This window comes from Agelaius phoeniceus, chromosome 1 (genome assembly GCF_051311805.1).
Source record: "Agelaius phoeniceus isolate bAgePho1 chromosome 1, bAgePho1.hap1, whole genome shotgun sequence".
NCBI lineage: Eukaryota > Metazoa > Chordata > Aves > Passeriformes > Icteridae > Agelaius > Agelaius phoeniceus.
This window is the reverse complement of record NC_135265.1, coordinates 27,868,469-27,884,915: the sequence shown is the minus strand read 5'-3', so window position 1 is coordinate 27,884,915 and position 16,447 is coordinate 27,868,469. Positions and strand designations below refer to the sequence as shown.

The following is a 16,447-nucleotide window of genomic DNA, read 5'->3' as shown; positions in this document are numbered from 1 at the left end:
TACTAATCATTCAAAAAAAACGTAATAATTTGAGATATTGAAAAAGGACAATGCTTTAGAGTTTCTTTACAAGAACTTGTCACTGCCCTCCCATGCCAGTTTTTTTTATGTCCAAATTATACTTCATCTGGCAAAGCCACGGAAAGGTTTAAACCATTGCTAACATTGCTAACCAATTGCTTATCCCCAGTTATATGCCATGTCTGTAAAATCAGGCCACTTACAAAACTCATCAGCTATTGCAGTGTCTGATGCCCTAGCCCTCATAGGAGGAACCCCAAAACCAATGTTTTTGCACAGCACGAACCATGTGAAAATAGCAAGAAACAGATATTATTAGATGTTCTGCACAAGCACTCCACGTCTCCCCAGGTTCATATCAGGATACTGCAGATATCTTGGGTTTGCTCTGAAGGGTAATGTAAGCATGAGATTTACCCAGAAACATCTTCTCAAATGCAGCTGAAGTCTATCCCTGTGCATCAGCTTTTATCTCCAGTGATTTTGGCAAAGGCCAAATATGACTTGCTGAAAGAGTGATTTATCCTAATTCTACCTTAGACTGCCTCTGGAAACCACCCATATCTTTCTACTGATTTCAGAAGCAAGATTTGCTTAAACTAAACTCCTAACTTTTGCATTTCTAATGGATGCATTACCCCAAGGGCATTGTCATTCACTGAAACACATGCAAAACACACTCCACACCCATCCTTTTCAGATGGGTCTGTGCTACCCAACAGTGCCAGGATCTGCAACATGATCCAAAGACTCCTAAAGTAATCAATAATAATTCTGTCATCTGGTATTAGCAGCTGGAATGATGTATCTCTTCTTGCTGCAATGCATAAAACGTACTGGATTTATCAACTACCTGAAAAATATTCTTTTGCAATTTCTATTCAGCAATCCTTCCTACTTCACAAATACTAACCCTCTTCTAAACACTACAGCAGAAAAGAGTGGCAAATAATGTACATTAATAACATCTTTACTTCCAAAATAGCAGTATCTGTCCTGTTCATAAATTGCAAGAATCCCTTGTTACCCTGTCCATAGAGAAAACAAAAGCATGCAGCTCTTGTTAGTGGAAGACAGATAAGATTTTCCTCCAGCCTAGGTTTGTGGAAAATAGCTTGATCAGAATTATGTCTCATCCTGTCCTCTAAAGGCTCTATCACTGTCGTAAATGAGAACAAGTTTTGGCTTATTGAAACTGTTAGATTTGGAAGCCTTATTCTTTCTACAAATTGTGGTTCCATTAAACTGGCTTTCTCCATGGCATTAAAAAATACAGAAAAATAAATTAGAATACAAAATCTATTTATTCTTTTCTAACTGCATAATCCTTTCTTGGCACAGCTTTTGCAGATAGTCCCACAGCAATAAGACGATACTTTATAAACATTCACAGTTTCATGTTTCTTTGTTATTACTATATTGTTCTCTTTAATATTTGGAATGTATAGTGAACGTGTGACCTCATGTATCATTCCTGTTGCACAGTCAATTATACTTTGTGTGTATGTGTGTGTGTGTAAGCAGTTTGCTCTGTTCCCAGATTGTCTGTTTGAGTCACTCCTGTGGCAGCTGCAGCAGTTTCTCCTAAGCAGCAATACATCCTGGAAAGGGCTGTCAAGACCAAACTATTATTTTCTGGCAAAGGAGAACAGCTTTAATCAAAGAGCAAACCCTGATCAAATTTTTATAAATCATTAGCCAATAGCTGATGAAATATGATAAGTTTTTATTAGTGTCACTCTAACTGTCATGCCAGACCTGGAAATCCATGACTTGTCTCAGTTGGTACAGATCCCCAGCATTTAACAAAACAAAACAAAAAACCACCAAAAAAAAACCACCAAAAAACTCCCATCAGCTGAGATGTGAGTACATTTTGGTAAAACTATGTGCAAACAAAAGATTAACCAAAGGCTAACTTAAGTTTTGAACATCAGAGGAGAGGACTCATAAGAACCATCTATTTCTTCTCCAGCATATGTAAAAGAAATTACCCAGAATGGTCCTGAACTATTATTCAAGCATGTTTCTCCTTACTCCATAGCAGAAACTAAAAAGCATACTTACCCTCCTGTATAAAGATGAAAGATCACAAGCCTTGAGACAATGACAGGAATTAGAAACAGAAGCACCTTAAATTTATCTCCAGTAAGTTGTTGCTGAATAGTTGAAGCAGCATCTAGTTAAAAACAGTTTCAGGTACCAGTCCTGCTTACATTTTTAGTGAATTTCTATTAATCCATTAAACTCCATATAAATCCATTAAATCCATCTTGAATTTCTATTAATCCATTAAACTCATCTTTTATTTATGGAGTCCAGATAGTTTTTTAAATCAAACACAAGAGCAGCTTACATGGATGCAATTCCATGAAAGAGATTATCTGTAAAAGGGCACTGGATCAATCCCCCCAGTATTTAGAGGGACCATTCCAGTAATTTCTTGCAGTCTTCTGGTCACATTCAAGCCATCCAGTTGGGTGAAAGCTATGTGAGGCCTGTATTTCTGCATCCTAAGTTTTGGGAGATTATATAACTTAAAGTATATTTTAAATATAAACATCAGCTGTTTTCATTTGCTATTTTGAACCTAGAAAGTAAGCAGGAACAGGGACCACAATTAATTTAAGTACTTGATTCTTGGCTGTTATGTTTTTGTCCTGTCCTTTTTTTGTGTACTTTTAATGGATATATGGAGACAAGAACCTTTATCAACACATATTTGATATGTGTTCATGACAGACATGAATGAGAGAAGTAGAATATTTCCATACTATATGTCTCAGTACCATTAATTTTTAATTTCTTGTCATATCCCTTGAGCTGTTAGTTTTCAAATTTCCAGTAGTTTACTTCCTTTCACCATAGTTTCTTAAATACTAGACATATTTTTGTTGCAGTTTAAAAAAAAATCTTGTTTCTATCTTAATTTTTTTTCTTTCTACTTTTTTTTTCTCATGCATAGCAAGCATAGCATTTCAGTTAACTAACATGAAATTCTTAAGCCTTTTTTTTTTTTTTTTTTTGCAGAACAAGTGCAATGTTTACACTTAATGGAAGATTTTATCACTGCTATATTGCAATGTTAGTGCCCTTATCCATCCGCCTCACGTCCTTATGGCCACTAGACCAGGCATGCAAGAACAGAATATGCAGCCACTCCATTTCACAGAGTTAGAACCCAAATATGAGTCAGATGTTAAGGAAGTGTCACCCCAATGGGCTTGGCAGAGATCCTGTTCTGCTGTTGCCCCCTGCTAAGTGCAGAGAAAGGAATACATGTACAACAGAAGGAACAGACAGTAAAAATAAAATAGAAACAGTAAAATAAAATAAATCACAAAAACCCCTGTGTATTTATGGCAGGTAAGCTACAGTTTACATTTTTACATATTTTTTGAGGTTTTTTAATATATTTTGTTCTCCTATAATTCCTTTTCTCTGCTAAGGATATTAGAAGTTCTTGCCTTTTTAAAAAATCTGGTGAGACCTACAGAAAATCCTCAGTTTATTATTCAGATTAACAGAGAAATGTCCTGATGGTATAGGAGACAATTCACAATGAATTTAGTTTCTTGAGCACTAACCAGCTGGAACATCTCTAAATCTACTAATCTTTCTTTCCTATGTTCCTCCAAGTAAAAGAAGTAACTTCAAATTGACTATAATTTTGTCTTTTTTTTAATGAACTGACTTTGTCAAACCTTAAGAGTGCAATTCTTCAAATAACCTGATTTTATTATGAGTTCTGATTCTTGTTCTTCAGGAGATCAGACTTGATTATATTTGTGGCTAAAATCAGTTGCTTTAAATTAAGAAAAATGAGACATACCATACTTGTTGTTGAACAGATTAGAAATCTGCAGATTTCTATAAATCAATTCATATAGGCAGGTAAGGTTTGAGGAATTAAGACTTTAGAAACAGGAAGGCCACCAAAAACTAAAACAAAGCATCTGGAATAGAAGAAAAGTTTCTGAAGTCAAAAGCTCAAATGAGCCTAAGGACGGGAACAAGGTACAGTAACAATCAAGGAGAGACAGCTGGAGACAGAAGCCATGAGGCGAGGCTGTACAGGAGAACAAAAGACAAGAGGAAAAAATAAATGACAAAGCATCAGAATAACCTGAGGATTTGATTTTTCAGCAGTGCTGAGCACTACTGCACATTTAGCCCCTAGTTCTTAATGGACTGGTTCATCACAAAACCTTGCGAAAATACCTGAAGGATTTATGCATCTACTTATTTAAAAAGCAGAAACCTACACAAAAATAACTTTACTTAGATTAAAGGAAGCAACATGTCTAACTAAAGGATAATAAATTTAATTGTCAGGTATGAAATAAAGGTACAAAACCTTAAGAGGGAATAAATGTGTTTACTTTCAGCTTGAGTAGCTAAGTGACAGATAAGAGAGTGGCAACATTATCTATCTTCATCCAGTGTTCACTGTCTTTCTGGGAACGGGTTGATAAGTTTCAGAAAATTGCTAGTCTTCAAGTATGGCTAATCTATTGACAGCATTACTACAAATTAACCCATACAATTTATATAACTATAGCATAGTACAAGCACTCAAACTTGGCAGCTGAGTAGGTATTTCTCAGAACCATGGATCCATCATCAAGATGCCACGAGGTACTTTGAGTTTATACTCTGTATTTTGCCAAGTGATGCAAGTGAGGGGTTGCATTTTTAGCAATGCTGCATTGTGTGAAATTTAAAAATATTAACTTGCAATTTTCAAAATTAGAATGAAAATATCTGATTTCTGATTGTTTTCAAACTTTAATTTTTTCTGTCTGCAAAATTCATTCCCATACACAAAATTCCAGGTGTTATAAATAATAAGGCATATATATGAACAACAAAACAGCTGAGCCATACAGGTCTAGGCAATAAAAGCTGACGTACAAAAGGACAAAAATTTATGAAAGCCCATGAAATGCATGACAAATGTTGCAAATTGATCAGGTACTACACCACTTTAAATTCAAAAAAGCATAAGACAGCAAAAACTATAAATCACTGTGAAAAAAATTATACTGAAAAACATATAAAAATCATAATGTCTTTCCTAAAAATATGTGCTCAAGACATAGCCTAGTGGAAATAATGTACCTCTGATGCTCTTCCCTTAGTAGTGTAGAAACAGGATACTTGCAGTCCCCAAATTTTCTCACTTAGCCATATGTTGGCTGTGCATATATGCTCTTTCAGTCTGAGCAGAGCTTTGCTGAGCAGCCCCACATGGTTTCTGGTTATCCATCTACCCTTTGGTTGCTCCCTGGTTTTCCTGCAGGAACTGGCACCTCCTGCAATCCAGGTATATGGTGAAAAGTTCAACTACTCTGCTAGAAGGGAAGCACTGTAACCTTCCAAGTTACTCTTAGAGTTTTCATGTATTTCTCTTTTATAGAAGAATAGCAGCAATAGTAATATTTTCATAGTTTTAACATAGGCAAAATCTTCTTTCCATTAAAAAAAAAAGGAAAAGTACTGTTGTTATGACATAATGAATACTGGAACAGTTAACAGACTCTGGGAGCATACTAACTATAGATTTTTTTCTATTTATCAACTCGGAAAAAAATGAAGAAGACAAGCAAAAGAATTGCATTGCTCCAGAGATAACATTGTTATAACTATTTTTTTCTTGTGCCACCCAATGACTTGTCAAATCCATCTCTACAAGTTCCTGAACTTAGCTGTTATCCAGGTTAAACTGGCTCTGGCAATCTGAAAAAAAAAAAGGATTTTTGAATTATATGCAAGGAATAAATTTTTTTTTTGGTAGAATTTATTGTAATGGAGACAATTTCAGATAATGGCTGAAAATAAAGAGAAGCCAGTCTGTGGAACTAGGGAGTGAAACAGAGGACATCCATTTGCTTCAATACATTTATTCTCTGCCACTTTGTTATCTTTTACTTCAGAATTTTACTTTGTTGTACAGCCACAGAAACTAAGAGCATTCATGCAAAGTTCTTTTGCTTCTGATCTACAAAAAGGACTATTTCTGTCTTAGGTTAGTAGGATGATGACATTCCCTTTACCTAATAATGACTTTTTTAATGCCTGGGCACAAATTTACCTTTTGGGCTACCTTTTTGGAAATAAATCACACCTCAGAGTGGCTGGTGATTCTATCCAAAGATAGGCATTAGGTTCCCAGTTTTGTATAAGGTACATAGTAATGGAGAAAAAAACAGGACAGCACTTAGACACAGTAACCATACAATAAGCAGCTGTGTTGCTCATTTAAAATTATACAACAAGAAAAAATAATTAAATTCAAGCCATATTTAAATAATTAAAGCAACCATAGCCAAAATATAATGGAATCATAGAATGGATCAGGATGGAAGGGGCCTCAAAGGTCATTTAGATCCAAGCCCCTGCCATGGGCAGGTGTAGCTTCCACTAGACCAGGTTGCTCAAAGCCCCATCCAACCTGGCCTTGAACGCTTGCAGGGATGGGGCATCTACAACTTCTCTGGACAACCGATTCCAGTGCCTCACTACCCTCTAAGTAAAGAATTTCTTCCTACCCTCTGTAAGTTTAGAGTCATTCCTCCAGGTCCTATCCCTACATGCCCTTGTAAAAAGTTCCTCTCCCTCTTTCTTGGAGAGTCCCTTCATGTACTGGGAAGGCTGCAAATGGGTCACCTCATAACTCTTCTCTTTTCCAGGCTGAACAACCCCAACTCTCAGGCTTTCCTCCATCCCCCTGATCACCTTTGTGGCCTCCTCTGGGCTTGCTCCAGCAGGTCTATGTCTGTCCTGTAATGGAGTACTCCAGGTGAAGCAGACAGGGAGAATCACTTACATGTAATATATCATTATAAACTGCTTTTGAAAATGAAAGGGCTGTCTCAATGCCCTGTACGTACCCACCTTTTGCCAACCTGACCATAGCAAAAATTAAGTTGGCAGTTCTGTGATGAATTTCATTCCCTGTATCCTTTTCAGGACAATGAAACTCTAACTGTTTTGCCTCACCTTTAAACCACCCCTTCAGGTGTTAACCCAGGTTGGTGAGTGCCCAGGCCTGCCCTGTGAAGTGAGCCCAGCTGAGGGCAGACACAGGCGTGCAGGTACCCATGGCTGCCACACACCTTCCCAGCAGAGAAAGGAGCAGGCAGGCGCCTCACAAGGCGATGGCAGGCTCTGCCCCTCGTGTCTGTGGCAGCAGCTCTTGGGTGGTGTGAGGGCAGCACCAAGAAAGTCCTGGTGGACAAGCTGTCCATGAGGCAGCAGCGTGCCCATGCAGCCAAGGAGATCAGCAGTATCCTGGCGTGCATTAGGAATAGCATTGCCAGCAGGCTGAGGGAGGTGATCCTGCCTCTCTATTCAGCCCTGGTGAGGGCTGCACCTGGAATGCTGTGTCCAGTTCTGGGCTCCTCAGAAGACAGGTCGCTCCTGGAATGAGTCCTGTGGAGGGTTATTGAGGACAATTAGGGGAGCATGTCTCTTAAGAAGAAAGGCTGGGAGAGCTGGGCCTGTTCAGCCTCGAAATGGAATGAGTGAAAGAGAACTTAATTGATGTCTGTAAGGGATATCAAGAATATGGAGCCAGGCTCTCCTTGGTAGTGCCAAGCAATGGGATGTAAAGCAATGGGAAGAAACTGATACACAGGAAGTTCCACCTGAATATGAGGAAAAACTTCTTTACTGTGCAGTTGACCACACACTGGAACAGACTGTCCAGAACAATTGTGGAATCTCTTTCACGAGAGATATTCCAGAACCGTCGAGATGCAGTCTTGTGCCATGTGCTCTACGATGACCCTGCCCGGGCAGGGAGGACCAGATGACCCACTGAGGTCCCTTCCAACCTAGCCCGTTCTGTGAGAGGGGCGGCAGGCGGGCGTCCCTCCGTGCCTGGCGGCCGCGGCTCCCGGGCCCTGCCCGCCGCGGGCAGCCCGGGCGCAGGCGCTGCCCGGGCGCAGGCGCTGCCCGTGCGGCAGGGGCCGGCGTGGGGCGGCGCTGCCCGTCTGCCCCGGGGTGCCCGGGCCGGTGCCTGCCGCCGCCCGCGGTGCCCGCGCTGCCGGCGAGACGGGGCCGCGCTAACGCGGGGCCCACGCAGGCCGGGGAGCGTGCCGGGGCCGGCGCGGGGCGGCCCTACGGGCGGCGGCCGGTGCGAGTCGGCGGAGGGCGCGCAGGCGAACGCCAGAGCTGCTACATCCGGGCTGCGGCGGCGGCACCTGCCGCGGCGGGGGCCTCGGTGACATTGGGGCTCGGCGGCTGAAGGGGGAGGCAGCGCTGCGGAGCCCGCAGAGAGCGAGATCTTCGCCCGCACCCACCAAACCACCACCACCCCGACACCGCCGCCATGGTGCTGGGCACCATCCTCACCCACGCGAAAAAGCACCCCGCCGTGAGTACCTGAGCCCGAGTACCCGGCCCCGCGCCCGCCCTTCTCTGCCGTCGCTCGGTGTCCCCGGCCGCGCCGGTCGCCTCCTCCTCGCCCATCCATCTCTTGGCGTTCCTGTGCGTGCCGAACCCCTGGACCGCCCGGAGCTGGCCGAGCAGACACGGCCAGGTCCCTTTTTTCCTCCGGTTTCTGCGGCCTTGCTCGTGCTGCAAGGCTCGAGGTGGCCCTTCCGTTCTTCTTGCCCACCATTGGCCCCCACTCTAGCCCTCTCGTGTTTCTGGTTTTGTTATCCGAGTACAGGCGGTAGGGGCCATTTTGGCGGTGAAGGGACGGTTGTCTGTCGCAGAAACGCGAAATAACGGAATTTTTTGTTTGGTTTTGGTCTCTCTGGTGTAGGACTGTTTTCCACATACCTGCCTCTTCATAGCTGCTAGTTCCTCAATGACCCCAGGGATACTCTGCAAACAGGGAATTTATGCCATTTGTTTAGAGAGCCACGTGTTCGTAAAGTCCATAAGATTGTTCTTTGGCCTACCATAGCTGATGTCAGGAGTGCTATGTATCAATACTATTCTGCTATATTGCGGAATGATACTTAATTTTTTTGTGTTGTTATTCCAGTTGATCCCTCTGTTTGTCATCATTGGATCTGGAGGTGTTGGAGCAAGCCTGTATCTCATGCGTTTGGCAATGTTCAACCCTGACGTTAGGTAAGTATTCAATAATCTGCAGTGCCAGTCCTCTTGCTGCATATGTTACACTCCACTGCTTTGGTTTTTATGTTTCTGGACATCTTAATGTCTTGGTCCAGGATCACCTGACATTAGGTGTGTGTAGCTTTCCTTGATTTGGAGATCTCTTTGTTTACCATGTTACTTAGAGACTGCTGACAAAGGACAGTGCCTTTTTCTGTGGAAACTTGCTTGTATGGGTGATTCAATGACCTAGTAACCACAGTACAGATTTCTTTTTTTTTTCCAATTTGGAAGACAGTGTTAATATTTTCTCACATCTTGCATTTCTCTCAATAGCTGGGACAAGAAAAATAACCCAGAACCTTGGAACAAAATGGCTCCCAATGACCAGTACAAGGTAAAATGAGAAATACAGATTTTCAGGAAGCATCATATTAGAGGTGTAGCCTACTGCTATAGGATGTTTGATTATATGGGAAAGTAGCTGGATTAGTGATGTATTCCTTTTGTGCAGCATTTGTTTGTCTCTAGGACTCTGAGCAGAGATGGCTGAGTTTGAGGTTTAAAACTCTCCTGATGGTGGTTGATAATGGGGTGAAAGGAATCTGTATGAAAGCGGTCATATTTATTGCATTGAAAGGAAAAGAGCAACTGTGAGAGGAAGAATTTACTGGCTCATAATACTCAGAAATAAACTACAGAAGATCAGTTTTCTAAGCTCTAAGCTGTTGGCCTTTACTTATGAGAAGCACTGCAGGAAAACGTCGGTGTTTAATGTAACCATGAATTCAGGTCTGCAGGTCTTGATTTTTTGAAAACAAAACAATGTTAACAAAATTAATATCCAGTAAATAACTGGATGCAGTAGAAACGTTCCTTAGCTGATATTCAATTAATTTCATTGAACTAATGAGGAAGCATACAAAGATGTCTGAAACATTTGGTAGTTTACAGGCGTTCTGAAATCATAGACTCATTTATGTTGGAAAAGACCTTCAAGATTATTCAGTTCAACCTTTGACTGAACACCATGTTGTCAACTAGAGCATAACACTAAGTGCCATGTCCAGTCATTTCTTCCACGCTTGCAGAGGTGGTTACTCTACCCCCCCCCAGAGCAATCTGTTTCAATGTGTGACAGTCCTTCCAGTGAAGAAATTCTTCCTGAGGTCCAACGTGAACCTCCTCTGATGCAGCTTGAGGTTGTGTCCTCTTGTCCTGTTGCTGGTTGCCTTGGAGAAGAGGCCAGCCCCTACCTCGCTACATCCTCTTTTCAGGGAGCTGTAGAGAGTGACAGCCTCCCCTGAGCTTCCTGTTCTCCAGGCTGAACAACAATGGCTCTTTCAGATACTCCTCATATGACTTACTCTCTATACCCTTCACCAGCTTATTATCCTTCTCTGGACATGAATCATGTTTTAATCATGCTTTACAGAAGTACTATTTTAGTAGATTGCTGTTAAGAATATTTTAAGATTATTTCAAGCTTCAAAAAAAGCAAACCTACTGTGTTTTCTAAGATAGTTTCTTGTTTGGTACCATATACTACTATGCAAATCATTGAAATAAGTAGAAAAATCCCACACTTCCAAAATAAAACAGGTTGCAGTTCCCGTAAAAGTCCAAGAAGAAAATGTCATTCTTTTGTTTTCATTGCCAGTTCTGGAATGTTGCTGGTTTGTAAATATCTAAACTTGGCAAATCCTGCATAGTGCACAGCACAAATTCTTTTAAAGAGTGCACGACTTGTGTAGCATTCCCCTCCTGCCTTAACATGCAAACACAGCCTCAGTGTTTGCCATATTTGGGTGTGAGAATCATTGGGGACATTTTTTCCAAATCTGCCTTGTGGGAGAGGAAAAGGACATATATTCTAATTTGAGGATGACTTTAGTAAAAAGTTCTTGCTATACAAGTCTAGCTTTTGACGGGATTTTTTTTCTATTGTAAACTTCTTTTTGTCATACTAACTTCCTCACTCTTTTTCCAAAGAAAAGAGTTGATGACCTCAGCATTACTGTAGGAGTTGCAGAGAAAACTGTAATTTGAATGTGCTGTAGGCTGTTGTGTTTTCTTTAAGAAAATTTTTAAAAATTAAAAATTGGGTGTAACTAAAAATAATCAAACTGATAGTTATGTGCTTTTCATCTTTTTGTTTTTTTAAGAAAAACTGTACTATCACATGCTTGCTGTCAAGTCAGGCTGGGATGCCAAAATATGCAGTTAGTCTGCAGTTAGTCTCTCGTGCATATGAGTTAGTAAACTCATTGTCCTCCATCACTTTTTGGGTTGTTCTGGATTGCTTGTAACAGGATCCAATTATAATAGTATAAACTGAGCATGTGAGAGGATCCGTTCTGACTTTAATTCCTCCTTGTCATCCTTTGCAGTTCTAGATGCAGCTACCTAAACCAAACTTGGCTTTTGTAGCACTGCTCTAAATGTTCCTTTGTGCCACTGTCTGTTCACAGACACTGTGCTTTGCACCACATGGCAAGCTGGCTTTTGCCTTCAGTATACAGGAGCCATAGATTTTGAGCAAAATGGATAAACTTACCAGTACTGTAAAAAATTCCTCTGAATGGACTTCTAATTTTGGGGGTTAAGAAGAGACACTGCTGGTTTTTTCTAGTGGAAGACATGACCACTCATTTTAAATGCAGAGCTTCTAATACTGGGTATAAATTAATATTAAAAAGTTACTGTTTATCAAAGGTTTTTGTTTATTTATTAGTGCCCGGTTCACAGACTCAAAAAATGTTTTCAGTTTCCTGGTGTAAGTTCAATGATGTATATTTTTAGTGAATACCAGGGAAAATGTGTAATCAAGCTTCTTAATTAATGTTCTTTCCCTTCTCTTTCCTAGTTCTTCTCAGTTAATATGGACTACAGTAACCTCAAAAAGGACCGTCCTGACTTCTAAAAACCAACAATGTCCATAAGCTGCACAGAAAGGTCTTCCGGAAGCTGTTCGCACAAGTGTCATGTTTAATCATCCAGGAAATAAGTAAATTTGCCTCACACAGCACCAGGTCATGTGTTTGAAAGTGTTTTGATGAGGCTTAATAAATGTTTAAAACTTGAAGTGTCTGCTCTTTCATTTTGCAAAATGACAATATCCTCCTATTAACAGTTTCTGCTGTATGGTTTGTCAATAAGCAAAAGCCAATTCACGTTTCCTCTACAAAAAAGCAAAGTTGGTGTGAAGTTATGCTCAGTGTGTTGATAACTGCATGCTCATGCAGTTACACCAAATTTCAAGAATTTAAATGCATGTATTTATATGTATGCATATATAGATTTTTAATATACCTGAATTTATCTACTTGCCCCTTTAAGAAGTTTTGACTGCTGAAACGTCAATGCCAGCAAGTCATTATCCATCAGGGAGGGAGCAGATGTTGCCATATGTTGCTGGAGGGAAGGAAAAAACAGACTGAGCTCTCCAAAAGGTTTTGTGTCTGTTCTTTCTTTTTTCTCTTCGAGTTTAGCAGGTTTTTTTAATAAACAGAAGGACAACTTTCAATATTTAAAAAATAAATTTCTACAAACATTGTCATGATGTCCTGTGGATCACAGATTTAAGGAAGGAAAGCACGTAGCAGGAGAGGGTTTTGGGAAATAATTAGCTATTTATGTAAGAACAAAAAATACCTTTTAGAAAGGGCAGAATCTTATACTTTAGTACTTGGCTGAGTCTTGCTATGGGAAGACTAAAAGAAAATACTTTTGCAAGTCTGTAACTTATGGTAGGTTCTTTGTGCTTTACTGTGAACATCTGGCACTTCCTTGGATAAGGGGTATTAATTCTGGACTATCTGACAGAGTACAGCTGTTCTTATCTTGATACTCTGCTTAAAGTTGACTCCAAGAATGTAGATAACTATAGCAACTATTGCAAGTAATAAAGCCAAGTCAAGCAGCAAGAACTTGAAGAAGCAAGACTATGCTGTGGTAATTGCAAAATAACGGATATTTGCAAAGACTTCATGTTTCATATGGAACAACCTTGGAGGTAAAATGATGTAGTTTATTTGGTAGCAGTTCAGATTATCCTTTTATTATGAACTGAACCACTGGATACACTCCCAGTTTTCATTTGCTTGAAAGGCTCTCATGAAGTCTGAATAAGAAAATGTGTGTTAAGACAAGAGGCATGATTACAGTGGTGGGCAAAGCCTGTGGGTGTCTGGAGAATTGTTCTTCTCTGGATCCAAATAGAACTGTTGCAACACTTTTGTTCAATTTTAAAAGTATGTTGTAAAAACAGAAAGTGTTTTATAACTTGTTAGCTGGCAGTTCATTTGAATTTTATCTCTTCAAATAGATTCTCTGAACATTTAGGAAGACCAATATTCAGGAAGTAAACCTGATTCTTAGGTGAGACAAGGTTATTCCTTTTGTGCACAGCTGATGAAAGCAGAGGCTCATGTCTTTCTTAATAAAGGCACTTCAATGCATATTTAAAGTACATTTTAACAAGTGCTTAAGCTATTTAAATCTTTGAATATAGATAGACAAAACAAAAGGCAATTAATTCAGTGTTACTTGTCTTTGCCTATTACAGCATACTTGCTCCTAAAAATACACAAAATTTAAAGTCTTCTAAGTTTAATTATTCTAGAAGTTATTATCCTGAGGGGACACTTCCTCCTTTTTCTTGTAGGGATGTACTTCTGTTCTACGTTAAATGTAGTGGACAGTAGTTGCCATTATTTGCCAAACTTAAAAGTAATAAATGTCATAAGAATCTTTCCTTCCTTTCCTTCCTTTCCTTCCTTTCCTTCCTTTCCTTCCTTTCCTTCCTTTCCTTCCTTTCCTTCCTTCCCTTCCTTCCCTTCCTTCCCTTCCTTCCCTCCCTCCCTTTCTTTTGTAGGGTACTGTTGAAAGAGAGCCAGCTTGGCAATATTTTGTCTGTATTAAAATATTCAAGGATCTTAAGAGCTGCTTCTTTAAAACCATCACCTACCTCTTTCTTCATAAAACCAAAGATGGAATTCCCTGAAGACAGCATGAAGAAATGACTGCAGTTTGGATTCTTATGATTACATCTTATATTTACCTTTGGCTATTTTATGAAACAATGAAATCCCATCTTTAGTAGGAAAAGTGAAATCCTTCATTAATGCCATGGCTTGTAATTTTGTTGAGCAGATGTTCTGTTATCTGAAAGAGGCTGATATTCTGCTGTCTTAGATTTCAGCTGAGATGGATACAGCCACTTGATTTCATTTGTGGCACATTTTTTTGGAATGGTGAGTGTAGACCTGGTCTTCATGTCCTTTTCATGAGCCACATACAGAAGAGTCATCTCTTATTTTTGCATTAAAGCATTGTGCATACTACAGCATTGTGCTTGCATCAGATTTCTGTTAACAGAGTTATTCTGTGCCTCCTTATCAATGATCCTGATTATGCAGCAGAGTAATTAAATCTGAAATTAATTCTGCCCATCTAGGATAGAAAAATTTACAGGTTTCTGTCCTTCTAGCACATGAACACATATTTTATGCAACATCTGCAAAAAATTTTTATTTGCCTGCAGTAAGGAAAGCTCCTTGTAAGTATAAAATACCTAGCTGCCTCTAAGAAATTAGAAGGGTATGCCTGATATTAAAAGAATAAATTAATTTTTTTGGTGGGATTTATAGGCAAATGTCATCTGAGGAATACATTTCAGATCTGTTTTCAACCTCTGCTTTACCTTTAAAGTTTGGGGCATGACTATTGAATGACCTTTAAAATAAAGAAATGTATGTTTAATGCTGATTCGCTTGTAAGACTTTGTCAGGAAGAAAGATTGGGAAGTTATTACAGGAATTTTAGAAATGTATTTGAGTGGGCTAATTGAAAAAAATTAGAGATGTGCAGGTGCAGACAAAGTTATTGTTTCTACTGACTGGCCAGCCTTACTACGGATGCAGCTGCATGAGCTGTGGAACCATTTCTTCAGTACAAAGTGACACCCAACAAGTCTGTGACAACTACAGAAAAGAGGTGTTCATTAGCATCATTGCCACAGTAAGGTTTTTAAATATTACTTAATAGAAAACTTACTCTTCAGTCCTTGCTTTTGAAATCCAGAAGTTGGTTGACTTGATGCTCTTGTGATCCATTCACTTTTCCTTAGAAGTGGTCTTGACATCAGTATTTAGTCATGAGAAGTTTCTGTGAAGCTCAAATCATTTCATATCCTCCTCTGATCTTTAGGCTTCTTAAGACTGTCTTTGGACACTGCTATGATGGCATATTTCCCAAATGTGTGCTGATTCTGGTGCTGTGCAGTTTGGAAGAAATTTGGTTTGGGTTTCTTTTCAATCATTTCAAAGTGCTACTATCTGTGGTTGGTAAGGCTTAACACTTTCTAAGGATGACAGGAACCAGTACAGTGCAAGGAGATACAAACCTCTTCCATTCTTGAGAAGCAAATCCATTTTTAGCATCCAGAATAATGCTTATCTGAACCAGAAAAATAATTTGCTTTCTTTTTTTTTTTGTTTTTCTCCTTTTTGAAAGTTTCATTTAAATGAAAAAATAAAGTAATGTTTAGACTTTCTAAGCTAACTATTCTCACAGTTACAAGGTGAAGAAGCTAGGAGATCACCACACTTCAATTTTCTTTTCTATTTTCAGTCAGAATCAGCGATGCTTTAGGTAATGTGAAATGTGAACATGAGTATGCAAGTAAAGGCAGGAAAAATGTATTGAAACTTTTGATAGTTAACTATCAGCATTTACCTACTAGAATTGACACAAGAGTGGCAAGTGGAACTCCTGCAAGAGACAGCAAGTTCTGAAGATGATGATAAAATAGTTTATTAACACATGGCAATGCATACATTACAAAGAAGAAAAGAAATTCTGCTGGTAATATTCATGGGTATTGTCAATGCTTTATAACAGTCACCTAAAATAATATTTCTAGGGTCATTAATTTGAATTACTTTGGACAAAATAATGCACTACACCATTTACAGTTCATCACTTTAATGTAAAGACAACTTTACAAGAGAACTGCACAAGCCATAATCCAATAGACAAATTTATAGACTTGTTTTTTTCACATTGGAAGCAAACTAACTATGAACATGAAATGTTTTCTAATTTTAGTTTCTCTACTGCAGGCAAATGAAACAAACTGCTGAGAAGGTAATGAAAACAGATTACTTAATGGTGAAAAATTTGAGTGCCATTCTTTTTCTACCAGTGGTGCCACTGCTGGAATTTAATGGAGTGGCACCAGTGTGTCTGAATGAAGATTTTGATCCCAGCTGTTTAAAAATAGGGTTGAATCTAATAAGATTTCCTCAGTACTGATAGCTTTTTTTTTCTCCCTATACTGAGAGCAGGAAGA

The 16,447-nt window shown here is 39.4% G+C and overlaps 1 protein-coding gene across 1 annotated transcript; it reads left to right on the top strand.

The window, feature by feature from the left end:
• The first annotated feature begins 8,109 nt into the window (after window positions 1-8,109).
• On the top strand, window positions 8,110-12,178 carry COXFA4 (cytochrome c oxidase associated subunit FA4). Its single transcript, XM_054636648.2, has 4 exons — window positions 8,110-8,401; window positions 9,020-9,108; window positions 9,430-9,490; window positions 11,960-12,178. Exons 1-4 carry the CDS (start codon window positions 8,357-8,359, stop codon window positions 12,014-12,016), a joined length of 252 nt encoding a protein of 83 aa, XP_054492623.1. The 5' UTR covers window positions 8,110-8,356; the 3' UTR covers window positions 12,017-12,178.
• The last annotated feature ends 4,269 nt before the right edge of the window (window positions 12,179-16,447 follow it).